Source organism: Phytophthora sojae, assembly GCF_000149755.1.
Source record: "Phytophthora sojae unplaced genomic scaffold PHYSOscaffold_8, whole genome shotgun sequence".
NCBI classification, from domain to species: Eukaryota; Oomycota; class Peronosporomycetes; order Peronosporales; family Peronosporaceae; genus Phytophthora; species Phytophthora sojae.
This window is the reverse complement of record NW_009258122.1, coordinates 262578-288480: the sequence shown is the minus strand read 5'-3', so window position 1 is coordinate 288480 and position 25903 is coordinate 262578. Positions and strand designations below refer to the sequence as shown.

The 25903-nt window shown below is 54.1% G+C and overlaps 12 protein-coding genes across 12 annotated transcripts; 7 read left to right on the top strand and 5 right to left on the bottom strand.

The window, feature by feature from the left end:
* Positions 1-340: 340 nt before the first annotated feature.
* On the bottom strand, positions 341-2827 carry PHYSODRAFT_337236 (hypothetical protein; the record flags this gene model as incomplete). Its single annotated transcript, XM_009534872.1, has 1 exon — positions 341-2827. The coding sequence occupies one exon, from the start codon at positions 2825-2827 to the stop codon at positions 341-343; it is 2487 nt and encodes an 828-aa protein (XP_009533167.1).
* A 912-nt stretch (positions 2828-3739) lies between these two features.
* PHYSODRAFT_520413 (hypothetical protein) lies at positions 3740-5263 on the top strand (the record flags this gene model as incomplete). The annotated part of the gene is made up of 1 exon (XM_009534871.1): positions 3740-5263. One exon carries the CDS (start codon positions 3740-3742, stop codon positions 5261-5263), a length of 1524 nt encoding a protein of 507 aa, XP_009533166.1.
* A 168-nt stretch (positions 5264-5431) lies between these two features.
* Positions 5432-9580, bottom strand: PHYSODRAFT_518292 (hypothetical protein; the record flags this gene model as incomplete). Its single annotated transcript, XM_009534870.1, has 5 exons — positions 5432-6502; positions 6599-8708; positions 8774-8809; positions 9048-9400; positions 9515-9580. The coding sequence occupies 5 exons, from the start codon at positions 9578-9580 to the stop codon at positions 5432-5434; spliced, it is 3636 nt and encodes a 1211-aa protein (XP_009533165.1).
* A 1917-nt stretch (positions 9581-11497) lies between these two features.
* On the bottom strand, positions 11498-11802 carry PHYSODRAFT_337233 (hypothetical protein; the record flags this gene model as incomplete). The annotated part of the gene is made up of 2 exons (XM_009534869.1): positions 11498-11577; positions 11673-11802. The coding sequence occupies 2 exons, from the start codon at positions 11800-11802 to the stop codon at positions 11498-11500; spliced, it is 210 nt and encodes a 69-aa protein (XP_009533164.1).
* Positions 11803-13191: 1389 nt separating this feature from the next.
* PHYSODRAFT_520749 (hypothetical protein) lies at positions 13192-14446 on the top strand (the record flags this gene model as incomplete). The annotated part of the gene is given in 2 exon segments (XM_009534868.1): positions 13192-13874; positions 13888-14446. Coding segments are annotated over 2 exon segments (1242 nt in total), but the record flags the coding sequence as incomplete, so codon positions are not given.
* A 1359-nt stretch (positions 14447-15805) lies between these two features.
* PHYSODRAFT_287041 (hypothetical protein) lies at positions 15806-16243 on the bottom strand (the record flags this gene model as incomplete). Its single annotated transcript, XM_009534867.1, has 1 exon — positions 15806-16243. The coding sequence occupies one exon, from the start codon at positions 16241-16243 to the stop codon at positions 15806-15808; it is 438 nt and encodes a 145-aa protein (XP_009533162.1).
* Positions 16244-16762: 519 nt separating this feature from the next.
* PHYSODRAFT_287036 (hypothetical protein) lies at positions 16763-17200 on the top strand (the record flags this gene model as incomplete). The annotated part of the gene is made up of 1 exon (XM_009534866.1): positions 16763-17200. One exon carries the CDS (start codon positions 16763-16765, stop codon positions 17198-17200), a length of 438 nt encoding a protein of 145 aa, XP_009533161.1.
* Positions 17201-17461: 261 nt separating this feature from the next.
* PHYSODRAFT_385203 (methionine aminopeptidase, merops subfamily M24A) lies at positions 17462-17896 on the top strand (the record flags this gene model as incomplete). The annotated part of the gene is made up of 1 exon (XM_009534865.1): positions 17462-17896. A coding segment is annotated over one exon (435 nt), but the record flags the coding sequence as incomplete, so codon positions are not given.
* Positions 17897-18045: 149 nt separating this feature from the next.
* On the bottom strand, positions 18046-18774 carry PHYSODRAFT_521210 (hypothetical protein; the record flags this gene model as incomplete). The annotated part of the gene is made up of 4 exons (XM_009534864.1): positions 18046-18137; positions 18220-18301; positions 18374-18545; positions 18614-18774. 4 exons carry the CDS (start codon positions 18772-18774, stop codon positions 18046-18048), a joined length of 507 nt encoding a protein of 168 aa, XP_009533159.1.
* A 106-nt stretch (positions 18775-18880) lies between these two features.
* Positions 18881-19675, top strand: PHYSODRAFT_355246 (hypothetical protein; the record flags this gene model as incomplete). The annotated part of the gene is made up of 4 exons (XM_009534863.1): positions 18881-19034; positions 19124-19183; positions 19263-19506; positions 19584-19675. Coding segments are annotated over exons 1-4 (495 nt in total), but the record flags the coding sequence as incomplete, so codon positions are not given.
* A 1620-nt stretch (positions 19676-21295) lies between these two features.
* Positions 21296-21703, top strand: PHYSODRAFT_435807 (hypothetical protein; the record flags this gene model as incomplete). The annotated part of the gene is made up of 1 exon (XM_009534862.1): positions 21296-21703. A coding segment is annotated over one exon (408 nt), but the record flags the coding sequence as incomplete, so codon positions are not given.
* A 2034-nt stretch (positions 21704-23737) lies between these two features.
* PHYSODRAFT_260754 (hypothetical protein) lies at positions 23738-25518 on the top strand (the record flags this gene model as incomplete). Its single annotated transcript, XM_009534861.1, has 4 exons — positions 23738-24087; positions 24163-24669; positions 24752-24996; positions 25115-25518. The coding sequence occupies 4 exons, from the start codon at positions 23738-23740 to the stop codon at positions 25516-25518; spliced, it is 1506 nt and encodes a 501-aa protein (XP_009533156.1).
* Between the last annotated feature and the right edge of the window lie 385 nt (positions 25519-25903).

Genomic DNA, 25903 nt, shown 5'->3' with positions numbered 1-25903 from the left:
GTTGGCGCTTCCAGTGAGTCATCGTTAAAAGCGTTTGAGCATACCCCTTGTTTGGGGAAAGATTCACTTTTGAGGATTGCTGTGCGGCAGCGTGAACTTGCACCATCGGATTGTGGTGGTTATGCTTTCCTTTGAGACTTTTGAGACAAGGTGCAACGTGGTTGCTTGGTCACCAAGCATGCTGCTTAAGCTTTGCAGCCGCACAGAAGGAGCATCAATACTGTAATGCCTGTAGCGAGAAACTGCTTGCCGTCAGCCGTGGATTTTCATGCTTAAGGCTCAACAAGTTGCAACGCTTTGATACTTTAATGGGATACAGAACTCACGTGCAGCCAGCCGCCTAAAAGACGGTGATCTGCGTCTTCAAGTCGTAGTTTAGCTTGGATAGTGCCGGCTTGCAGGCGTACTCGATCATGCCCTCGGGTCCACACATGCCGACATGATCAGCGTCCGAGCCAATGATGTTCTGCACCATGGCGAAAGTGAGTCGGCTTTTGCCGTATGCCCACTTTCGGACACTTGGGTCGCTCCTGTCCAAGCCTTCCAGGTCAGACAGCGTGTAGAAGATCCGGCATTGACCTGGCCGCAGCTTTTGCAGTGCCTCGAGCTCTTTTCGCAGCAGCAGGTCACGCTCTAAACGTACGCAATAGATCAGCGCGACCTTGGTGTTGTCGCTCGGGTTCTCGAGGATGGCACGCATGGCCTGATAGACGGGCGTGATACCAGTGCCACCGGCGATGAATCCGAACTTGCGGGCGTGGAAGTTGGTCGACTCGAGAGAGAAGTTGCCCTCTCCGTGATAGGTGAAGTGTCCTAGCGGCCCCTTGATCTGAATCTGCTGGCCGAGATGCAAGCCGTCGAGATACTGCGAAAAGAGTCCTCCTTCTGGATGCACCGGGTTCTCACCCGCGAAGTAAACCTTGATGAGGAAGGACACAAATCCCCGGTCGTCGCTCTCCGATGAAATGGGCGTGTACGCACGCACAACCGTCTTGCCGTTGATCTTGGCATACAAGAAGACGTGATTGCCGACTGGAAGACCCAGTCGTAGGTCTTTGGCCGGCAAAGCGAACTTGAAGATGCGAGCGTCATGGCTGACCACCTCTCTCGAGATCAGCACAATAGGCACCTTCGTAGCGCCCTTAAGAGCGACGTCCGTTTCTTCGTGGTCGGCCGAAGACGATGCCGTATCGCTGGCGCCAGAGTCGTCGCCTGCACTTGGGCAACGACCGATGCAGTACTTCTTGAGCATCTGCCAGGCCTTGGTGGAGTGAATGCTCTCGAACTCGTCGGTGCAATCGGTACCGCCGCACAGTAAGATGCTCGTGGCGCCACCAGGGTGCTCGTCGAGGAACGGCGTAGCGTCGTACACGAGGCCGCGGCAGATAAACCAGCAGCTCTCCTTGGTGTTGTGCTTGGCTACTTCGTCAGCAGAGATAAGAGGCAGCCCGCTCAGCTCGTCGGGAGTTAGACCAGGCTTTGGCGTCACAGCACTGTTTGCATCTCCAGCAGACTCCACCAGCAGCTTCTTGCCACGAATGGGCTCTTCGTCATTGTTTGTCATGATTCGCTCCTTGGTCATCCATCCTCCCTTCTGGTTACCGGCCTGGGTAGGATGCTCGAATCGTAGCTGGTTGGTGTCTTCTTCGTGGTGGATCTTGACACGATACCAGGGGTTGTTCATCATGCCCATGACATTCCACGTTGGGAACTCGGGCATGAGGTTCATTGAGCTATCCCAGGCTCGAACGGAAATCTCTCTAGCTCGGAGCAGGCTGCCTACTGGGACAACCAGCTCGTAATGCACCCAGCACCACATCTTCCCGTATGCGTTTGGCTTCTCGTGGTATATAATGCGAGCTAGCTGCCACGTCGCGCCGTCGTCCAGAGTCACCTCCACACGGATGACTCGTCGACCACCCCCCGAGTACGCGTACCCCTTGATCGTGAACGTCTCGATGTCATTGACCGCACCGTCTTCGCTTAGAGCCAAGAGGTCGTCGTGGTTTGGCTCAATTATCGCAGCATTGATATTGAGCTCCATGATGGCGTAAGGCGACTTGGCCCACCAGCCCTCTGCAGTTGCAGTCTCTGCTGTAAGATGCGAAGGCAACACTCGGTTGTCCATGATGTGGTGGTGGTTGCTGGACTCGCGGTCGCTCACGTGAATCCGCGCCAGCCACTTGACCATCCGCCCACCGATGTGACCTGGAATAATGAGACGCACAGGGAATCCGTGGTCGGGAGTTAGCAGCTCGCCGTTGGCTTTCCACGCAACCAGCACGTCACAGGACGGGTCGAGTGCGGTACTAGCTCGGATGCAGGTGCCGTACTTGTCGTGCGGCAAGTCCTCAGTGCTTTCGAACCAGACCCACTGAGCCTTCTCTCGGTCGACGCCGCAAGCTGTGAGCAGCACGTGAAGAGGGACCCCCGTCCACTCGGCGGTGGAGCAGCCAGCAGCGCCCCAACTGAACCCGATCGTCTTCTTGATCATGTTCTGCTCCTTGCGTCGATTGCCGGCGCACACGAGCAGCACCGGGAACGTTACCGTCTCCGTTGAGAAGGTGGAGACGAGCTCGTCCATGCCGAAAGTGCGCGGCTCCTTGACAAGTCCGTCGATGGAGAACGTGTGGGTATCCCACTTGAGCTTCGGCACGGGGCCGTGGTTGCGAACGTAGTGCAGCGCCATGGGCGTGATGAAGGTGCTCGTGTACTTGAGCGGGGGCTCGCAGTTGAACGGATGTCGCCCCGTCAGTCGGATCAGCTCCGGGTGGCGCGGGACCCATTCGTCGGGGGTTCCAACATCTCTTGGGTCAATCTGCGCCATGGTCGCACTTGCAAGGCAAATTCAATGTGAGCACTCTCGCTACAGGCCATGTGATGGCTCGTAGACTTCCGCTGCTGGGACCTAGTCGGCGACAGGCAGCGCATGACCCTGCGCTGCCGCCTGTGCGTTTCTATTGGCCGGTAAGTGTGCATCGCTTGCCGCGGAATTACGGATGACTCACTTCTGCGGTGCTTCGAGCTGGTGCCGCCGAGATGGGCCCCCTCCTGAGCGTGAACATCCGCGCTTGGGCCGAAAGATGACGACGGGATCCCGCGGTGCACCGCCCGAAAAGCGCCAACATCGCGCCGAACCTGCGGTGATTGTGCTGCGCAGGAAACGACGCTCGTGCCCCCCCCCCCGCGGCCCGGTTCAGTGCGCAAGGCAGATCGCGAGCGCGTCATGGGCAGGAGCGGCCAATCACCCGGCCGCTGTTGCTCACGCGCAGCTAGTCATTGCCGGTGCTCCCTGTTCAGGCTGAAACGAGGCGTTTCCCGGACGGTACGATTGCAGCTTGAGGTTGCGCTCCGTCGAGGATCTTTGCTGGTGCTCGCTCTGCTGCTGGCTGTTGCTGTGGAGAACGATGCGATGGGCCTGGAATTCCCGGATTCCAAGCAGCCCACTTCAAGCTCGCGTGCCAATGGGAATTCAGGCTGACTCAAGCGAGACGTTAACGACCGAAACCTTCTGGGCGTGACGCGGCGAGTGTCGGCGAGTCAAGGCCTCTACTGTTTCTGCTGCTGTTTGACAGTAAGGTGAGCCCGCCATGGAAGAGGTCCGCCAACCTGCTAGGCTAGCAGCAGTACCGCCATGTTGTCGTTGCCTGTTGATTCAGTGTCATGTACCACCAAAGCTCACTTCCCAATCTGCCTCGAGCTGCAAACCACCACCAAAAGCATCAACAAAACAGCCGCGATGCAATCGCAGGACCAGTACGCTGGGCTGGTCTCGCCACCGCTGCATGCAGATGACGCCGGTGTCCACCAACGCCGCACGACGTTCCCCATCCGAACGGACCCGCTGCAAGGTGACAAGGCCACGGAGATCAAGCTGCTCAGCGTGGCTCGCCCCCACATGAGAGCGTTTCACTACGCGTGGCTGTCCTTCTTCTTTGCCTTCTTCGGCTGGTTCTCCATCCCTCCACTCATGCCGACCATCAAGAAGCAGCTTGGACTGACGGCCGACCAGGTCTCCAATTCCAACATTGTGTCCGTGGCGAGCACCATCCTCGGTCGCGCCGTGGGCGGGCCTCTGTGCGATCGCTACGGCTCACGAACCGTCCAGGCCGTGCTGCTAGTCGTCGGTGCGGTCCCAGTGGCTTCAGCCGCGCTTGTGACGAGCTACACGGGGCTCATGTTCGCTCGGTTCTTCATCGGTCTGGTCGGCTGCTCCTTCATCGCAACAACCTACTGGACGTCGACCATGTTCTCCAAAGAAGTGGTGGGGAGTGCCAACGCTCTCGCCGCTGGGTGGGGCAACCTGGGTGCTGGAGCCACTACACTAATCACCCCTCAGCTCTTCAACTTGGTCACCACGGGCGGCGCACTGTCGGACAACATGGGCTGGCGTGTTGCGCTTCTGTTCCCGGCCTTCTTCATGGTCGTCACCGGCGTGGCTCTCTACTTCAACTCGGACGACTGTCCTCAAGGACAATACAAAGATCTCCGCAAGAACAACGCGATGGACGTCACGGCGACGAAACCTGCCGTCGACATGAAGCAAGGTCTGCTCCACGTCGCCAAGCTGCCTGTCACTTGGATTCTAGCGTTCCAGTACGCGTGCTCCTTCGGGGTCGAGCTTCAGGTGCACAACGTGCTGACGGAGCACTACTACGAGGACTTCACGCACTCGGACTGCGATCCTCTGACTGACCCCAACGAGTGTCGCCGTCTTACGCAGAGTCGCGCCACTCTCATCTCGTCGCTCTTCGGCTTGATGTGCTTGTTCGCTCGCGCACTGGGCGGGTATTTCTCCGACATAGCCAACGGCCGCTACGGCATGAAAGGCCGAATCGGTGTCCAGTTCCTCGCCTTTGCCGGCCAAGCCATCTTCCTCTACTTCTACAGCACGACGACGAACCTGTCCGCCAGCATCCCGCTCCTGGTTTTCTTTGGTATTTTCGTGCAGGCCTGCACAGGCAGCACCTATGGCATCGTCCCCTACGTGCTGCCGTCGTTCACGGGGGCCACGTCCGGGTTCGTTGGGGCTGGTGGCAACGTCGGCGCGCTCTGCTGGAGCCTGATGTTCAAAGGCGTTGGCAACCGCGCGACTTCGTTCAAATACTTGAGCATCTTCGTCGCCGCTGCTGCGTTTGCCACTTTCGGTATCAAGGTGCCTGGGAACGCAGCGCTCTGGGAACAAGACGACTCGGTCCACGGTGGCCTGGCACCGACGGAGGTTGACGACGACAGCGTCCACAACGGGAAGGCGGCAGCGTAAGGCAGGAGTGTACCTTAGTATTCACAACATTTCATTTTCAATCAACCGATCATTGTTCCTTCGCTTCTAGGCTTCTAAGCTTAGCCACAAGTTGTGTCGTGCCATTTACAACTTCAAATGTCAACTTGTTTAGGTTTTCGATTCTATTGAGACTATCTAACGTTAGCTCTAGCTTGATGATGTCTTCCTCTTCTTCTCCTGCTGCACCGCTGCTTTAATCAAGGGCCCCCACGCCTGACTAAATGCGTCCTGGTGCGTGTCCTTGATCCAGCTCTGCAGCTCCGCCTTGAGGAAGAGCTTGCCGTCGGACTTGCTCCACTTGGCGACCAGCGCGCGGCGAGACGCCACGCGATGCTGCTGCAGCTTGGCGACCAGCAGCTGGATCTTCTTGTCGAACTTCTTGCGGATCAACGTGTGGCTCGGCTCCTTGAGCGCGGCCGAGAACGGCAGCAGACTGGGGATGACCTGGCCATCCAGCAGGAACTTGGCGAACCACCGGTACTTACCGGCCAGACCGTCCTTGGCGTCCGAGGCATCGTGCTCGGGGTACGCGATGCGCATCGCAGGCAGCGACCACTGGTGGATACCGTACTGCGCCTTGGCGTAACACTGCACCTCATCCAGCTCCGAATGGTAGAACGGGGCGGGCTCGGTGAGCGGTGGCGCGTACTTACACAGCGGCGTGTTCTTGCCGATACCCGCGAGCCACTCGGGCTCAATAGCCGTCACCATCTTCATGTACGCGCGGGTCGTGCGCATGATGTGCTGGTACACGACGAACTGCGGCAGCTTGGACGGGTTGGGCGTGAAGACGGACGAGTGCGGGTGGATGTACACGGGCTCCTTCACGTTGGCCGTCGCAGCGACGTACGCGCAGTTGCGCTCGATCTTCGTGCCTTCGGTGATGGTTCCGGCCGGCACGCGCTTCGCCACTTGGTCCAGGAAACCAGCAGCCACGATCTGCCGCAGTACGACCTGCGTCTCGAGGTCGGGAGGCGGCATCTTCGGCTTGAGCTGAATCGCACTGAAGCCTTCTTCCTCCGGGTACAGCTTGTTCACGATCCGCGTCAGCTGCTGGCGCAACTTGAGCATGTTCTGCATGGTCTTCTCGTGCAGGTGGTTGTCCTTGCAGAACTGACTGCTGCCTCCAGTGTACGCGTAGGCGCCAGCAGCTCGCAGCAGACTCAGGACGTCGCTCTCTTGGTCAATCCACTGCGCGTGCTTGCGCATTTCTTCGGCCTCGCGCCACTCCTTCTCCATCTCCTCCAGCTCGCTCTTCTTCTCGTCTTCCTTCTCTTCATCTTCAGCTCCCTTCTCCTTTTCGCGTCGGTCGACAACGTGGATGAACGGAGAGTGGCCCGAAAGACCAGCAACGATGGCGATCGTGTACTCGACCAGGTTCAGCTTTTGTGCCAGCAACAGCATTTTGGCGAAGCGCGCAGCCACCGGGAACTTCACAAGAGCACGGCCGAGTCCAGTGATGGACTCGTCCGCACCCGCGGAGACAGCGCCAAGATTCACCAGCGTTGCAAGAGCATTCTTCACTGCCTGGCGGTCGGGCGGTGTCGGGAACGGGAACTGCAGGACGTTGTGAATACCCATGGCCTTCATCTGAAGCACCAAATCGTCGATGGGTTGGCACAGAATCTCAGGGGACGAGAACTTCTGGAACTCCGTGTCGTACACTGCAGACGAGTACAAACGGTAGCAGTGGCCAGGGCCAGTACGACCTGCACGGCCTGCGCGTTGGTCAGCACTAGCCTTGGAGATCCACGTGACCTCGAAAGACGAGATCCCGTTGGCGAGATCGAAGACGCGCTCCTTCGTTCGTCCAGCATCGACCACGTACTTGATACCCGGAATGGTCAGCGAAGTCTCAGCCACGTTGGTAGCCACGACAACCAGTCGGTGGTTCTCCGGTGGAGCGTCGAACACCTTCATCTGTTCATCGTTGGGCAGCAGCGAGTACAGCGGGAGGACATGCAAGTACGGCACCGCCAGATCCTCGTCCATGTCTTCGTCTTCGTCGTATTCCTTGTCGGAGGCGCGCTCCTCGTCCTCCAGGTCGTACGCAGCATCTTCGTCATCGACTTCGTTTCCGTATACTTGGGCGTCCTCCAAGTCTGCCTCCTCTTCGATGTCATCGTGCTCACGGAGAATGTGGTCCTTGCTGCTAGCCGTTTGCTCGGGGGTCGGTTGTCGGCGCTGAGCGCGGAACGCTCGACTGCTCTTGAGCGCTGCCGCCTTCTTGTTTCGTGCAGCAACAGAGTACGCGCGGGAAAGCTTGCGGCACAACTGCAGGATCTCACGTTGACCCGTAAGGAAAACCAGCACACCGCCCTCAGGTAGCTTCTTGTGAATTTTCAGGACCTTCTTGTAGGCCTCGTCCACGTAGTTGTCCAGCTCCGTGCGCTTGTTGAAGTGCACAGTCACAGGGTACTGACGCGCGTCCACGCGAAGCACAGGGGGCGGAGTCGGGAACAGTCGGTGGTTCTGCGTGAAGTCCTCCACGCGCAATGTAGCAGACATGATCACAAGCTTCAGGGGCTTGATGGGCTTTTCCGCGGTCTCCTTCTCCTCTTCCGACAGCGATTGGTACGCTTCCTCCTCCTCTCGCGACATCTGAGCGCGCAGCGGGGCGATGCGAGACAGCAGACCGATAAGGATATCGGTATTCACGTTACGTTCGTGAGCCTCATCCAGCAGGAGGATCGAGTACTGACGCAGCAAGAAGTCCTGCTGGATCTCCTTCAGCAGAATACCGTCCGTCATGAACTTGATGCGCGTGTGCTCACTCACGTGTTCCGCATCGTAACGAATCTGGTAGCCGACGTGGCCCTTGGGCGCTCCGAACGGAACATTCAGTTCTTCGGCAACACGCTTGGCGGTGGAAACTGCAGCAACACGTCGCGGTTGCGTGACACCGATGCGTCCGCTGTTGCTCGGGTGGTCCGGGTGGCCATAGCCAGCTTCGTACAGGAACTGCGGCACCTGCGTAGTCTTACCACTACCCGTCTCACCGCAGAGGATGATCACATCATTTTCATCAATGGCCTCCATGATTTCCTGCTCCGAGCTGCACACGGGGAGCTGCATACGCGCCATCTGAATCTCTGGCTTGCGCGTCAGCGTCACCAGAGTCGTCTTGTACGACAGCTTCGTCTTCTTGCTCAGCTCACGCATCTCCTCCGCGCTCTTCATCACGATTGGCTTCGGCACGTACACATCTGCAGGATCAATCGTTGGCTCCTCTTCCTGCTTTGGGGCAGCAACGCTAGTAGACTTCGCCTGCGCAGCAGCAAGCGCCCTCAATCGGCGTTTCTCCTCGTTCTTCTTGCGCAGAGCCTCCAGCTTCGTCATGGCAGCGCTTTGCGAGCTAGCGCGCTTGGCTGCCTCCTCGGGGTCTTCCTCTTCGACGGCCAAGACGGAAGCTGCAGCATCAGCGCTTTCCGACGCCTCTTCACCCTCTTCTTCCTGCTGCGTAGGGAGCATCGGCACTGAGCGACCGACGACCGCCTGCTTTTTCTTCTTGCGCTTCTTCTTGCCCTGCGTGGCATCGTCGTTGCCACCAGCAGCCGCAGTCTTGTCCTCCTTCACCACCTTGACTTCAGCAGCAGGCGCCTCGACGACAACCGCCTTCTGCTTCGGCTGCGTCGCTTTCTTCTTGCTCTTGACCGGCTTGGTCTCCTCCCCCATCGGCTCATCATCGTCCTGCTCCTGCTCCTCCTGGTCGCTCTCAGCCCTGTCCGTCTTCTTCAGCAGCTCGCTCTTGGCGTCCTCCGACAGCTCGATGCCCGCCTTCTGGCGGTTCAGCGAGCGCTTGAGCCGCTCGCGCAGCGTCTCCTTGTGGCCCATCTGCGACGTGCTGTACATGAGCCGTAGCTGGTCCTGCGAGAGCTGCTGCTTCTCCAGCGACTTGTACAGGTCTGCGCGCCTGGCCTCCTTGACCTTGCGGGCCGCGATGGCCTCGAGCTTCTTGCGCTTGCTCTTGCTCATGTGCTGCGCCTGCTGCAGCAGCTCCTCGGGCAGCTGCTCGACCTTCTTCTTCTTCTCCCGGCGCCCAGGCAGCACCAGCGCGCCGCCGGCCTCGTCTCCGCCCATCTCGGCCATCAACTCAGCCGACAGCAGCCCCGATGCCTCGGAATCGGCGGCAGGCGCGGCCTCCTGCGGCGGCACCTGCTGCTCCGCGTTCGCATTGGCCTCCTGCGGCTCCTGCGGCGCCGATTCGGCCCGCTCCTCCGCGGTCGTCACCTTCGACGCCTTGGCTTTCTTGCGCGCCTTCGAGTGGCCGCCCTGCTTGCGCTTCTTGCCCGCCATCGTCACGCACACGCAGCGAGTCCGATCCTGCGGCGCCGTGTCAATTGCCAATGACCAGGCTCATGGCCACCAACGGCTACGAAACGTCACACCTAACCCGACGAGACTGTACCGCAAAACGGGTACAGCGTGCGATTGGCGTTGCGGCCCGACTTATGGATTAGGAATGGCTCGGGCGCGCCATAACGCCAATCAAAACGCCAATCAAACGTTCGTTATCTAACCCGATAGGTACAATGTACCACCTCGATTGAAGCAAGTGTACCCACTTGATCAAGGAGCTCAAGACATTTTTTTTAACTAGCGGAGCATCACGGTCGCTGCGCTCATGTTGCTTTAGGGGTCGACCCCCAAAACTATGCTGACCACAGAGTTTTGGACGACGTCCCCACTTGAGGAATTTAAGTACAAAGCCGCTTGCAAATTCTAGCGCTTTATTTCCTCTTTCACGCTCCCCGATTTGCTGGCTATTTTGCAAACAACATAAGTACTATTCATACGTTGTTAAACGGTAGACTGATACACCTGACCTGTGGTTCGAATGCCAGAACACTTGTATTTTACTTACTTAGGTAAGTGTAATAGCAGAATGTGCACACTGGCACAACGAAAAGTGAATAAGGGGTCAAAAGAAAGCCATTGTTGCTACCAAGAAGCACCGACACGGACTCCGGCTCGTACACCCCAGCTCATCGTCCTGCTCGTCATCCGCGCATAGCCTTCAATGTAATTTAGAGAAGTTGCTGCTCGACAGTACCCGGTCCTCAGCATGCAAAGCTGCTTGCTACTTGGCGTGGTGTTGGCGCTTCCTTGAGTCTGCTTGTTGATGCTTGGACTCTGTTGTGCGCTGGTCAAGCGATCCCGAAGGGCCGCAGACTTCTTACCAACGGCCGCAGAGCGACCCTTCTTACGACAGCATAAGGTTTGAAAGGCAAATAGGCTTAATAAAGGGTCCTAAGTGGGTCCAAATAAGGGTAAAATGTCACGTTTAAGTCTATTTCTGATGTCCTCCATACTAACGGTCGAATTTGCTGTTTCATAACTTCGAACCTGTGGTTTTATGGCATCTAGTAATAGTGACGTCGGTTCAGCTCAAAAAACTCCGTGCCGATACCACCTTCCGATAAGCATCCAAATGTTGTTTAACCGAGGTATTTTTTTCATTTTTTGGTCCGTGTGAGCGATTCTAAATTGTGACCCTAACCCATTCGCAGAATTAATGTAAAAAGTAAAGCGGAGTGTATATAAGAGACGTAAAAACTACATAAAACGGAGTCTCATGATTATAGGGGGACTTCGTCCCCAACAAAAATGTCATGATAAGATCGTCACTTTAGCCGAGAATCTTTTCTCCATCTCCTGTTGTATGAACAAAGCCCCAGGTAAGATATGTTGCCTCAATCCAACATAAGTACTTTGACCAAAAAAAGCAGCAAGAAATCTTATCGTGAAATTTTCACGACCGATTCGCTTTATTTGTGCTCATGGGCATTATTTGTGCTCATGGGCATCGATGACAAGATCGTGGACAGCTTGGAATAGTGCTCTTGAAAGCGCAGCGCAGAGTGACGGGGTGTCTGCTCGCCGTCCCAGCAAAGCTAGTGCGATTCAAGCTGCGCTGCTCAGTCTGAAGCGAAGGGCGACAAGGCAGCAAAGGTGCTGGCGATTCAAGTACTGTATCGTCGTCAGGCTTTGGCGTTCTGCGTGGAGTTGAATACCGCCCTTTCGACAACCCCCTCCTACGTATTTCTTAAAAACGTAGTTTAATACGACCGTTGTGGGGCCGAAAACCTGGAACCACGGGAGCTCTGCCGCCGCATAAAGGATAGTCCTGAGCATGCTATTTAGCACCTGTTTAGGGAACATACACGCTGGTAGCAAACTCACGGGACTCGTAGTCAGCACCAGGCGGCTTCACTAATCGGAGCGGGAGGTGGGATCAGTGGACTTGTCAAACGCAACTTTTGACTTCTGCTGGGCCATACTCGAAATCGAGTCTTCATCATTCCTCACCGCCTTCAATCGGCTAATGCGGGCTCCTTCGCTAAAGCAAATCTCGCAACTTGAGGGGGCGAGCTGAGCGAGTCAAGACCGCCGCCGAAACTGAAGCTGCCAGCCGGAAGTCCCGTCGACTGCAGGCCCATGAAGTGCACGGCCAGCTCCTCGGTGAAGAGGTAGCCGGCCGTGGGGTAGATGGTCCCGAGCATGTACTGGTCGTCCATGACAACCGGGCGCGTGCAGGCTAATTGGCAACTAGTCGGCAGCGGATCTCGTGGCACGCGCTCGCAGTCTCCAGTCTTCGTTAAAATGGGTAAGACGACGATCTCCCAGCAGTCATCCGGGGCAAATGCTAACAACACTGGGCTGCCCAAAACGACGGGGCATTGGACATGATGATTGCTTTTGCTAAGAACACAGCCTACTAACAGCGCTGATAATGATTGCCGCTTGTTATTAAGGTCAGTAGATGCACGAGTATATGGTTGGAAAGCGCTACTTCGAGCGACGGTTCAGCGCCAGGTTACCTTTTTTACAACCCTTATTTCACCCTGGCCGGAACTTTTACCCGGAACTCTTTCTTAGTGAAAAAGAGCGCATGTTTTCAATGACCTGAGAATAACCCGGAGAAGATATATTTGCCAAGTTCATGCGGGCATATATATCATCTACATCGCCATCTACCCTAAGAAACTATTATTATCCAAATCTCTCACAAAACTGTACTTATCCGCAGCATTCTCGCATGGGAAGGCCCCATGGGAAGGCCCCATGGCAGTACTGGTAAGGCAGCAGCACATACCATCTTCCTGCTTTCCGCACAAGCGCAGCTCCCTGTTCAACCACAACCAACTCTCGAGACGTCTACACCTTTGCCCGGCCATAGTTGGTCTAATTTGCTAGCAAAGTTGTCATGAATATTGGAGGTACCAGAGAGTACATTACATTCCCTAAAGTATGACTTTCGTTTCAATCAAAGTTGTCTAATTCCCACCAACGACTGTTGACGTAATACATATTTTCCCTCGCAAACTCAAGACTTTTGGCGTACTCTGATAGAGTGCGAACTTCGCACTGCGAAGTGACGCTAGCACAGAGGCAAGATGGCAAAGGCGTGTGTGCGTGCGTGCAGCTTCTTGAGTGTCCGATCCGCGTCTGCATGCCCTTCATCAAGCGGCAGCTGTACGCGCGCGATCTCTCAAGGAGGGGAACATGGGGGCGCGTTAAGACCGCCCCTCACTGAGCAGGGGGTGAGACGTGCTTTGCGGCTACATGTGGTGCATGTACCTCTCGATGGGAATTAGACAACTTAATGAAACGAAAGTCATACTTTAGGGAATGTAATGTACTCTCTGGTACCTCCAATATTCATGACAACTTTGCTTGCAAATTAGGCCAACTATGGCCGGGCAAAGGTGTAGATGACCCGTCAGGGCACCCAGCAAAAGGAGAAGCGCTCCGTCCGTCGCAAGGTCGGCAATGATGCGAGTGGGAACACTCTCGAGTTGCAAGCGCTGTCCCTTGATGATCCATCTGATTAAGTCCAAGCTGCCGGTGGTCACGTGATGCTACCCCCTGCTAGCCAGGAACCCATGCCATGAGCCAAGAAAAAGCGAGGGTCGAAAACGATCAAGATCTACAAGGGCTTTCGATATTGCAAGAACTGGTACTCGAAGAAGCACATTGCATATCGCTGCAGTACTTCGAAGACTTCTGGCTGTAAGGCCACGCTCAAAGTAACCCCGGCCGCTGTTTGGTGGGTGGAGGGTGAACACACGTGCCGTCCGGTCCCGGTATTGAATGGGCAACTCAATGATGAGACCGACGCAATGAAACGAACTACAGATCAGCTAGCAACCCAAAATCCAACAATGCCAGAGGGCGACATTTGGGAGCAAGTATGCGAGGCGTTCTACGGTCCCGATAGAGAAGAGCTGTTAGACGGATTGACAGAGGAGCAAGTTATCGGGCGTATCCGTCGCATTCGCCGCCGATACTACGGTGGTGATATTCACGGAGTTGTGGAAGTCCCTCCCTTCTCCAAAGTGAAAGACTCGGCCATCCCATTCTTCCGGTTCCATTTGGTAACGGCCCACCCCGATCCTAAGAAAGCACCAAGTCGTGTGCTAGGCTGGGCCCATCCTGCGCTGAAAGAGCTCCTACTCTACAACAGCGTATCTCTTTTCCTCGACGGTACTTTTCGATCTGTACCACGAGGATTTCGCCAGTGCTTGATCTTAATGGTGGATGACCCAGCGCGTAACCTGTTCACACCGGTATACTTCGTGCTCTGTACGTCCCAGACTGAGTCCATGTACGACGATATCCTACCGCGACACCGGCAAAAAGCTCAATCCTGCAGAAATTGTATGTGATTTCGAGTTTAGCCTCATCTCATCTGTTCAGACCCGGTTCCAGAACGCTGAAGTGGTGGGCTGTTTCTTCCATTTTAAACAAGCCATTCGCCGGCGACTGAAAGACGAGCGCATCTCCGACGACGAAGTGACTATCGCTATGGAGTCTGGCGTCTTGGACATTCTCACTGTAATTGATCCAGACCTCGTCGATCCGAAGGGCATCGCATGGGTGAAGCAGGAGATCAAGCAGAGGTGCATCGCGAACAATTGCCCATACTCACGCCGTGAGTGGAAAAGTTTTTGGGTTTACTTTAGAAAAACCTGGCTTGAGCGATACTACATCACAGAGTGGAATGTGTTTGGTATCACCAATACTATCGTGGCGCGCACAAACAACCCCTTGGAGAGGTTTAACAGGGAGATGAACGCCGCGTTCAAGCCCCACCCCAAGCTTCGACACTTTGTTTCTACAATTGAAACAATTGGCGGGAACCCGGGTTCCCGCAAATGATACCGACCAAATCGCGAATTATTTATTTAATTTTTGGCCTCCATATTGGTACCCTCGATCTAAGTGCTGTCGATGAAGGACTACCCTCAAAATATGCCACAGGTACTGAATAGACCCAAATAACATACCTTACCATGTCCAAGTTTATCTTTAATGAGCAGGAGGATAGCGATGAGACCGGGAAGCACTGTACCGCTGCACCAGGCAAGCGACTGGATTTTCGTGGAGAGACACAGGACGAGGGCGAAGGTAAATTAACCTTCCGTTCCCCTACTGAGCTTCAGCTGCGTTCTATGTAGGTCATAGACCAACACTTCAATGCATTTGCTCATACATGTGTACCGGTAGTTTTGGGGGAACCGGGGTCCCGATGGGTACCCGGGTTCCCGCCAATTGTTTCAATTGCCAAAATTTCAACTGCTTACGCGCAGCGGCAAGCCAACATCACGCGCGGTCTACGCAAGAAGAAACAGCGTCCACCACGCATTGAGTTGCCGGCTGCCCCCGACTTAGCAACATTTGAAGTTCCGCCTGAGTCGGAAGATGAAGGTGACTATGATGAGCTTGGCGACCAGTCCGACGGCTCAGTCGAATCAGCTCGTAGTGGCGAAGCTGATCACTCTTCGGAGAAGATGAGCCATCCCGAAATGCGCAGTCGGCCGAAGACTTGCAGCAGGAAATTGATGAGCACGCTAACACTTACAACTTCTTCCTTGACTCGGACAGTGACCACGATCCAGATGAAGAAAATGGCGTGGAGGAGTGGTCATTCTAGCCCCCAGACTGCGATCATGCTGCGACGCGCTGAATCGTCGAGCTACGCACCTGCATAACTCAACACCCACCATAACTTACATTAAACACTGCTATTAAATATCACTTCAATGCACACTCTTGCTTTACCCGGATGTTTGGCCTGACCTGGTGTTTTACCCGGGAAAAAGGTCCGGGTAAAAGTTCCGGTCAGGGTGAAATAAGGGTAGTAAAAAATCCTACCCAGCGCCAAAGTTTGTTGTCTTCGGGTCGCAAATGTTGACGGATGGGTCCACTCGGAAATGAGATCGTTTCCTAACCGAACCTACCTGCTTTGAAGCAGTTTTCCATGAAGCAGCTATTTCGCTCAAGCTGTAAAAAAGACAGATTATTATGCGAAATAGCTCCAAAAACGCTATTTCAACTCGACCACAGCCTATTTACAGTTAATGCATGTACAGAGTAGCGCTACCAAAACACATATACGAAGCAAAACCAAAGCCAAAACAGAACAGCTCGAGAAGCTCTATTATTCGCTCGAAACGGCAAAAAAATCACATGCTGCTTGTTCAGGACTCAGGTCTCCACACTTTCGCAGCAGTTTGCTTAGTAGCCGTGCTCCGCGCGCCACGCCGCGTTGTACGCCTCCCGCTGAGCCTTTTTGTTTTCCTTGATGTATGCGTTGACGCGGTCAATCCATTTCTGCTGTTTTTTCTCTGAGAGCCTTACGACACCGTTAACTAGATCATCGTAGCTGTGGCCCCACTTATTGGCCAGTTTGGTAAGGCTCTCGATTTGTCCCGATGTCAAACCGCGTTCCTCCGAGTCATCATCCAGCTCCTCGGTCGTGAAGCCCCATTTCTCAGAATCAGCGGAGTCATTCTCCTCGGCAGGCTTGCTGTAACTCCTCAGAAGTCGCTGGCTCGGGCCGCCGCGCGCCACTGTAGTGATCTTGGCCTGAACGGAATCCGTGGTCACAGCGATCGCCTCGCTTGCGAAGAGGAAGGACGCCGCGGCAACCACCAAAACTTGAGAGAGACGCATGGGGTTCGTTCGTTCGGCTTGGGGGTTTTAGCACAGGAAAGCAAATTGCAGACTGAGTGTCGAATCGGGTAAGTATTTCCTCCGGACACCAACGTACCTTGTGTGAGAATAGATTACGATCTAGTTTTTTTTTTTAGGGGCATTATGGTCACCTAAGACGATCTAGTTTAAAAGGGATGACGACCTTTGATACTAACGTTAATTCCAAAGCAAGCATAGTACCATCCAAAACCTTCGTAGATACATGCCTTTAGTGAGTGCTGCTAGCTTTTTTTAATTGACCCACACGAGGCACTCATCCTTGCACTAGGCTTCCATCCCTTTTTGTATCAAAGGTCGTCATCCCTTTTAAACTAGATCGTCTTAGGTGACCATAATGCCCCTAAAAAAAAAAACTAGATCGTAATCTATTCTCACACAAGGTACGTTGGTGTCCGGAGGAAATACTTACCCGATTCGACACTCAGTCTGCAATTTGCTTTCCTGTGCTAAAACCCCCAAGCCGAACGAACGAACCCCATGCGTCTCTCTCAAGTTTTGGTGGTTGCCGCGGCGTCCTTCCTCTTCGCAAGCGAGGCGATCGCTGTGACCACGGATTCCGTTCAGGCCAAGATCACTACAGTGGCGCGCGGCGGCCCGAGCCAGCGACTTCTGAGGAGTTACAGCAAGCCTGCCGAGGAGAATGACTCCGCTGATTCTGAGAAATGGGGCTTCACGACCGAGGAGCTGGATGATGACTCGGAGGAACGCGGTTTGACATCGGGACAAATCGAGAGCCTTACCAAACTGGCCAATAAGTGGGGCCACAGCTACGATGATCTAGTTAACGGTGTCGTAAGGCTCTCAGAGAAAAAACAGCAGAAATGGATTGACCGCGTCAACGCATACATCAAGGAAAACAAAAAGGCTCAGCGGGAGGCGTACAACGCGGCGTGGCGCGCGGAGCACGGCTACTAAGCAAACTGCTGCGAAAGTGTGGAGACCTGAGTCCTGAACAAGCAGCATGTGATTTTTTTGCCGTTTCGAGCGAATAATAGAGCTTCTCGAGCTGTTCTGTTTTGGCTTTGGTTTTGCTTCGTATATGTGTTTTGGTAGCGCTACTCTGTACATGCATTAACTGTAAATAGGCTGTGGTCGAGTTGAAATAGCGTTTTTGGAGCTATTTCGCATAATAATCTGTCTTTTTTACAGCTTGAGCGAAATAGCTGCTTCATGGAAAACTTGAACGAAACGTTTCTGGTGGGCAATGTCGATGAAGAATGCGTGCATCTGGTCAAGGCGACGTTCGAGAGCTTGGCCGCGGCCGCGGCGGCGATTATTCGCCCTGGCACGATGTTCCGCGAGCTTGGCAAGCACATTTCGGCCGTTGCGAATGGTGAGGGCTTCTCGGTTGTGAAATCGTACTGTGGGCACGGCGTTGGAACGCATATGCATGCGATTCCAGACATCCCCCACTACGCGAAAAACAAAGCTGTTGGCATTATGAAGCCTGGCATGATTTTCACGATTGAGCCCATGATCAACGTTGGAACGTGGCGTGACCAGACGTGGCCTGATGAGTGGACGTCCGTTACCCGGGACGGTTTGCGCTCCGCGCGGTTTGAGCACACGTTACTTGTGACGGAGACTGGCTACGAAATCCTGACTGCGCGCGAGATTGAGCCGGTGATGGAGTGGAGTCAGGAAAAGTTGCAGCGCCCGCTTTAATGTGACGTGGTGGTGGAGCGGCAACACATGTATGTACTCAGTACTCAGGTGAACCCGTATTAATCAACGATGCTTGTATTAATACATGCGCGTTTTCATCTTCGCATCCAGTACTCATGAGTGTAAAAATTTTGTTGTCGGAGCTGCTCCACGGCGTAGATACTGCAGGCATAGTAACCTAGTGCACCTATCACCAAGCCAAACCAATGTAGCCTGTTTGAGTTTGTGCACTGAAGACAGCATTTCTAGGAAAAGATGCCAATATTTACCTAGCTTGTGGATGCTGGAACACGCAGTGTATCCTCGCGCGTCCCAAATGTCCACGTGGGAAATCCCCGATGAAAGTAAGCGCTGCCTCATTATAACACAACAGCATACTTAGAAGGTAAACGTTGGCACACTCGCAAGCTGTAGACTGCATACCACTCGAGCGACGTCCAGGACGATGGTTAGCGTGATGTAAAGCAGCTGCGAGAGCAATACTGCACGAAACTGTGTGTACAGCATGCCGAACAGGCCGCTGCGAAACAGGAACGTGCCCCCGAGCATCACGAGCAGGTTGACGAGAGCTGTGATCTGAAGCAGGACCTGCACACTGCACGGCTCGGTAGTAGGTGGATACCCCTTGCAGGGGTGTACACACTGCGCATTATGCCCACTTACAAGGTGACAATGGCATCGCTGCTGTTGTCCGATGCGTCCTGGCCTGGCAAGTCCCCGTACTCGATGGAGGAGTTGAGTCCAACGTCGACGAGGTACAAACCTGCAGCTAGCGCAGCATTGACGCTGAAGAACGGTGGGGGCTCGACGGCGGTGATCTTCATCAGCTGCTCCGGCGTCTGTTCAAAACAACGTTAGATTTTCCATCGGTAAATTACGCTTGTTATTTATGTGTTTTTTTTACTTTGAAATCCACGCTTTCGCCCGTCCAGCAGGGAAGAGGTCGGACTGGGACGGACGAGCAGCGACGCCACGCAGTCGCTATGGGGATCTCGGGGCTGCTGCCGGTGCTCAAGAGCATCACCGAGACCAAGTCCATCGAGCAGTACAGGGGCCGTACGCTCGCCATCGACGGCTACTGCTGGTACGGCGCGGCCCCGCATTGTATGGAGACAGTGTGTGGGAGGGTTGAATGAGGCGCTGACTCTTACGGTGCGCTGCTCTACTGTCCAGGCTCCACCGCGCCATCTACTCGTGCAGCCAGGAGATCTGTCTCGGCCAGGAGACGGACAAGTGCGTAAATGTTGCAGTTATGATACATTATGTGCATAGCTTTCATGACCAATGACCGCTGTCTCATGTTGCCGCGCAGATATGTAACGTACTTCATGGATCGGATCACGACGCTGCTCCACAACGGCGTGACGCCTTACGTTGTGTTCGACGGAGGCCCTCTCCCTATGAAGAAAGGCACGGAGGAAGAGCGACGCAAGGCTCGACAGAAGAACAGAGAGTTGGGTGTCCAGCACTACAACAACAAACGCTTCAGTGAGGCCCGCAAGTGCTTTATTCGAGCCGCAGACGTGTCGCCGTACATGGCTCATCGAGTCATCCAGGTGAGTTGTCGCTCGAAGCTTTCCGGGAGTTTATACGATGTGGAAAATACTGATTGATTGTGTGTTGACTTGAGCAGCACCTTAAGGCGCACAATGTGCAGTACGTAGTGGCCCCGTACGGGGCAGACGCTCAGCTGGCCTACCTGGTGAAGAATGGACTTGCGGACGGCGTGATTACGGAGGACTCGGACTGCCTTCCATTCGGATGCCAAACTGTGCTCTTTAAAATGGACCGCGACAATGTTGCACAGGAAATACAAGCCGTCAACCTCAAGAAGAACAAGGGGTTGAGCTTCCACATGTTCACTGAGCAAATGGTGCGATATGGTCGCCCTTGAGTAGTTGGTTTTAGTGCAGTTCTAATGTGTGCTGGGCCGTGTTTGAACAGTTCCTGCAGATGTGCATCTTTTCAGGTTGTAGGAAACGATCTCATTTCCGAGTGGACCCATCCGTCAACATTTGCGACCCGAAGACAACAAGCTTTGGCGCTGAACCGTCGCTCGAAGTAGCGCTTTCCAACCATATACTCGTGCATCTACTGACCTTAATAACAAGCGGCAATCATTATCAGCGCTGTTAGTAGGCTGCGTTCTTAGCAAAAGCAACCATCATGTCCAATGCCCCGTCGTTTTTGGCAGCCCAGTGTTGTTAGCATTTGCCCCGGATGACTGCTGGGAGATCGTCGTCTTACCCATTTTAACGAAGACTGGAGACTGCGAGCGCGTGCCACGAGATCCGCTGCCGACTAGTTGCCAATTAGCCTGCACGCGCCCGGTTGTCATGGACGACCAGTACATGCTCGGGACCATCTACCCCACGGCCGGCTACCTCTTCACCGAGGAGCTGGCCGTGCACTTCATGGGCCTGCAGTCGACGGGACTTCCGGCTGGCAGCTTCAGTTTCGGCGGCGGTCTTGACTCGCTCAGCTCGCCCCCTCAAGTTGCGAGATTTGCTTTAGCGAAGGAGCCCGCATTAGCCGATTGAAGGCGGTGAGGAATGATGAAGACTCGATTTCGAGTATGGCCCAGCAGAAGTCAAAAGTTGCGTTTGACAAGTCCACTGATCCCACCTCCCGCTCCGATTAGTGAAGCCGCATGATGCTGACTACAAGTCCACAGCCAGCAGGTTAAGGTTACCTCCTGAACTGTCTGCCACTGTTGTTAGGCATCACTGCAAGCGCTAGCAGTCCGAGAAGGAATCCGTCAACGAAGAAGTATCACGGCACCCCGGTGCTACTGCCATCGCATTAAATGGATTTGATCTCAGCATCCAACTTTCTGGACGATCTCATGGCGATGGGGTATACACTTCAGCGGATGTCAACTTTGTCCGCAGTTACTCGGGGAATGCTGGTTCTATCCTGTGTCTGCGTGGAGCTGTCGCCAGCAACTGTCAAAATCCGGGGGAGAATACGATTTTGCCTGGTGATCCCGTTCGTGTATTTCCAAATCCAAAGTGTGTGTTGCCACGATTCATTATTGACTTGGTAGACGCTGATGATCGGGACACCCTGGAGATGCAGCGCCAAAGTGCAAACGATGAGCACCGGTTGGCCATTGAGAAGCGCAAAGCCATGGAAGCCTCGATCAAGGCCCAAGAAGCTGAGTTCTCGCGGATTATGGCGAAACGTCTGCGCACTGCGCTCACGATCTACACCCGAAGTTTCGAGCAATTCAAAAAGTGTTTCGTGCAAAAGCAAAGCTCACAACTCGAAGCTTCTGCTCACAATTTGTTCATGGAGAGGCAGCAGTTTGGAATGTGTTCGCCCATGTACGAAGTCAAGCCGAAGGTTGTTGAGGCTCTCAAGCGCAACCAAGTGGTTATCATGACGGCAGATACAGGGTCCGGCAAGAGTACACAATTACCGCAGATTATATTGGACAATGTTCTACCCCCTGGTGAAACCCGCCGAATCGCAGTCCTCGAGCCACGACGGCTGAATGCCATATCGCTGTCACGTCGCGTCGCGGAAGAGCGTGGCCTTCCACCAGGACATGAAGTTGGCTACACGATTGGCCGAGGTGAGAGCAATGTCACGAGTACGACAAGAATCGAGTTCATGACGCATGGGCTCTTCGTACAAATTGCACGAAACTGCGACCAGCTGCTCTCCAAATACTGCGCGGCGGTAGTTGACGAGGCCCATGAACGCTCCGTTGACGTGGATTTATCCCTTCCGCTTCTCAAGCGCGCGCTGAATCAAGTACGAACAAAATCCGATGAACCTTTTTTCAAAGTAATTGTGACAAGTACGACGATCTCAAGCGAGGCGCAGCGTTTCCGTGCGTACCTTGACCGGTTGAAAAAAAGATCTTAAGTTCGAGGACGCGTCTTTTCGGTTCGCATTGATCACTGCCCTGTTGTCGAGTTGGGCGGCCCAAGAGGTCGGCACTGCTGGTGTGAATAAAGTACTCACGTCTGCTGCAATCCAAACGGCCATGGACATTCGGGAGCGTCGAGTTGAGCATTTGCGCCTTTTGTGCCGCCAACTTTATTCATCCCGCAAGTCCCCGGGTCTACAGAGCGCCGAAAGCTGGGTTTGTGCGCGTTCTTGACGCTGCTTGGCAGTTTTTTAGGCTGTCGTATACTTATTTTTAGTGAGCAGCAAGCAAGCCTTGCTGCTCCATTAACTTCTGCTTTCACAAGTTTCCACACAAAAAAGAAAGAAGACACTCGTGTTCGGCATCACCACCAACTAAGGGTACAGGGCACCAATTTGCCACCCAAATCCCCAAATTTTGTTGTTGTGTTACGAACATTGGGAGTTATGAAGCCGTGCGCACACCATCGGAAAGCTAGGTCCTTTGGCTTTCTGTTGCACTTGCGATCACGCCGAAAGAACGAGATGAACAAGAGTTATGGCTGCTCAGAAAATCCACATATTATCACGCGCGGCTTCCAACCATTTTGCCGCCCCAAAACATATGGATAACAACAGTGTTTCGCCTGACATTGCTTAAGTGCTAACAAATGCTCCGTGCTGATACTGGTAGTGAGGCTAGATAGCTTTTCTCGTGACTGCGGCGTACTTCTCTGGCCCACATAAGAAACAACACTTCGGTTTTCTGGACATAACTTTTTACAAAAAATCGTTTGGTGACTCGCAATACCTCAACCGAAAGCTGCGCATTTGCTCCGTTTCACGCTATGATTTAAAAAAATCTAGCAGCAGAAAGAAAAGAGAAACAGCCTTTTATCTGAAGTCCGTTTTAGGCAACATTAGGTTTTTAGCGAGGTGCCGTCAAAAATTAGCGATATTAGAAAATAAAATATCACCGTAATCGCGAGTGACTGCTTTACCCTTATGTTCGGTTGTCGATGTTGTAGCGCCTGTTGGAGACGAGTTAGAAGGGCTACAGTTTTGAGGTTTTTCTATGCGATTATCTCGACACGCGCAGACCCATTTATTTTGGCCAATAGTAAGATGAAACAGTTGATTATACCCAATCATATGTGACATGTGGTTCACATCAAATTGAGGTTTAATGCCGAATGTTGTTTCTCCTTCGCTAGCAGCACAGCTACTTTCGCGTATCAGCTACAATACGCGTTTGCGGAACTCGCCCAAGCTAACCTGGGTGAACCGAACGAAGTTAACACCGTCGCGGGAGGTTGTGCTTCGAGTTTGTTGCCGCCGTGGCAAGTCCACGCAGTTGATGTATGTCAGCACGTTCACGAGGCTGAACGGTGCCGATGTATTTGCCCAGCGGCGTGCGCACAGGATAACCGTGGCGCCACAAACTCAGGGGCTTGTCGGTTGGGCGTCGAAGGTGAACTTAGCTAGCCGATCGGTGTGAGCATCTCCTTCATGAAGAGTACGCCAATCGCAATGCTCTTGTCGATCCCGACGCAAGGCCTAGACAAGCAGGGCCATAGGTGTGGGTGAGAGTAGTGGACCCGATTCATTGGCAGTAGAGAGGCATCGTCCGTCCGCTGACTGGGCCTCCGAAAATAGCATTGTCAATAACATTATTTCAGAAAATAACAATAAATTACGCATTTCGGCGGGTTCAGCCATCTACCGTGATAATTTATTGATGTGCTTTGTGATATTACATAATTTATGACAGTTACCTTTATATAATAATGTTAGCGTTTTACCAGCCATCTTCTCGCTTCCAGTCGTTCAGAAGAACTGGAATCACTGGTTGTCTGCGTTGCTAGTTGCAGCTCATTTGGCAGCGCTCACTTTTCAATTTTCACTTCTCAAGCCTCCAAGACCTCATCCAGCATGGCTCGCGCTATCCGCCCCCCTCGCCCTACCTACACGAACTCCCAAGTCTTGGGGTTTTACTTCCGCCCGTGTCGCGACGAGAACGACGAGGTGATTCTCGAGTATTTCCGTTGCCGTTGCGGCACGGTTCGGAAGCAAACCCATAGGAACGGGTACTCCAACCTGATGCAACATATCAGGCGGGAGCACCCTGACTACGAGACCGTCATGCTCGACGCTACGACGGCGGAGACAGGCTCCCTCGTGAACTTCGTCCGCCACTCGGCGCTCAACCTCCACGGCTGGATGGTTTGGATTGTCATGTGCAACCTGCCACTCTCTTTTTGTGAGAGCCGAGAAGCTCGGCGGTACGTGTATGCATAAGGTCATTGTGTTTACATTACTACGGAAACTAACAACTTTACTTTATGGATGTTATTCAGCTACTCCAGCCTGGACCCCATCTCGGAGGAAACGCTGCGGGCTGGCATGGACGGGGTCGTCGTCGCCGTCGAGCGTTCGATTGCGTCGGAGCTCCCAGCACGCTTCGGCATCATGCTCGACGGCTGGGCACACGCATCTGAGCACTACATCGCCGTGTTCGCGTGCTATGAGGTGAACGGCTGTCCCAAGACTACGCTACTCAGCATGGCCCCGCTGCTGGACGCGCTGGACGACGATCTCTCCGCGCAGGGCCATCTCGAGTTTCTAGCGACCATGCTGCCGCGCGATTACGGCGTACAGATGGCGCAGTGTCGCTTCCTCGTAGCTGATAACTGCGCCGTAAACCGGCGGCTGGCAACTCTTATGAGTGTGCCGCTTGTTGGTTGCGCAAGCCACCGCCTGAACCTTGCTGTTCAGGCGGACATGGCGTCGCATGAGGAGAACCTGGCTGCTGTGCAGGCGCTCATGGTAAAATTGCGTACTCTCACCCAATCTGCCAAACTACGGTAAGCGCCAATGTGTATGTGTGGTGTGTCAATATGTCTCTAACACAATTTGTGTACTTTTGTAAAAAGTTTTACAAAATAGGTTGAAAACGCCACTTCGGCCTGTCATTCGCCAGTACACGCGCTGGAGCTCTACGTTCGAGATGGTACGGCGCCACCTCCAGCTCCTCGCGTTTCTTGACGCCAAAGACGACGACCTCATGGACCTGCTGCCGCCGCCGGCGATGAACAAGCGACTGCGGGCATTGTACCAGGAGCTGTGCGACATCGTGTCGGCTCGATGGCCCTTCAAGGCCACGACGTCGACCTGCTGGACGTTCGCGAGTGGTTCGACGAGCTGATCGCTGTCAAGCCACAATATGGGCGCTACATTGGTAAGTTTATAACTGTTGAATTTGTGTTTAATATTTTCACTAACAATTGTATAATGGTTTTTATTTTGCAGTGCCTCGGGCCAACATTGTACACAGCCCAGATTTTGAGGCTGGGTGTGTACGCGTTCTCCGCGGGAAGGCGCAGCGGCTGACGCGTGCTGAAAAGGCCGCTTTGCAGCCCTTCGAAGCTGCCAGACCGGACGACGCGGCCGCGAGTGAGGAGGAGGAGGATCCAGCCGCGTCGTTCGTGGAGCGTCTTCGGAAGCGCCGGCGGCTTGCACAGGACCGTGTCAAGTATGAGCAGCTGAAGAGCATCCCACCCACGTCGAACGTGGTGGAACGCTTCTTCAGCATTGCTCGGGTGACATTTGGTCATCAACGACACGGCCTGCTGCCACGCACGCTTGAGACGATTTTGTTTCTCCGCCAGAATCGGTCGTACTGGGATGCAACGACTGTGGACAATTTGAGCTAGATGATAAGCTAACTGGTGTCTTGTTAATAGACTTCATGCTTTTCATAATGGCATTATTTATCGTGGTACGTTGGGGGCAATGCCATAATGTACTGTTGTATTGGTAGGAGCGTCAGGGGATAATTTATTCAGCACGCCCAACCTACTAAATAAAAATGCCATACTCGGAGGCCCTGGTCATAATGCTCTCGAAGAAGAAGCCGGTGGTGCACCCCAAATGAAGATGCTGAAAGGTCTGGAAGTCTTGCGGCCGCCGAGGTCGGATGAGAAGTGCGGGCTCACTGCGAACCAGACAACGAGTGGGTAGACGACTACTGCGGAAAGAGGGCAGCAAACCGCGGACAGGGCGCGAGGACGCGGAGATCTAGCATCTTGAAGAGCTCGT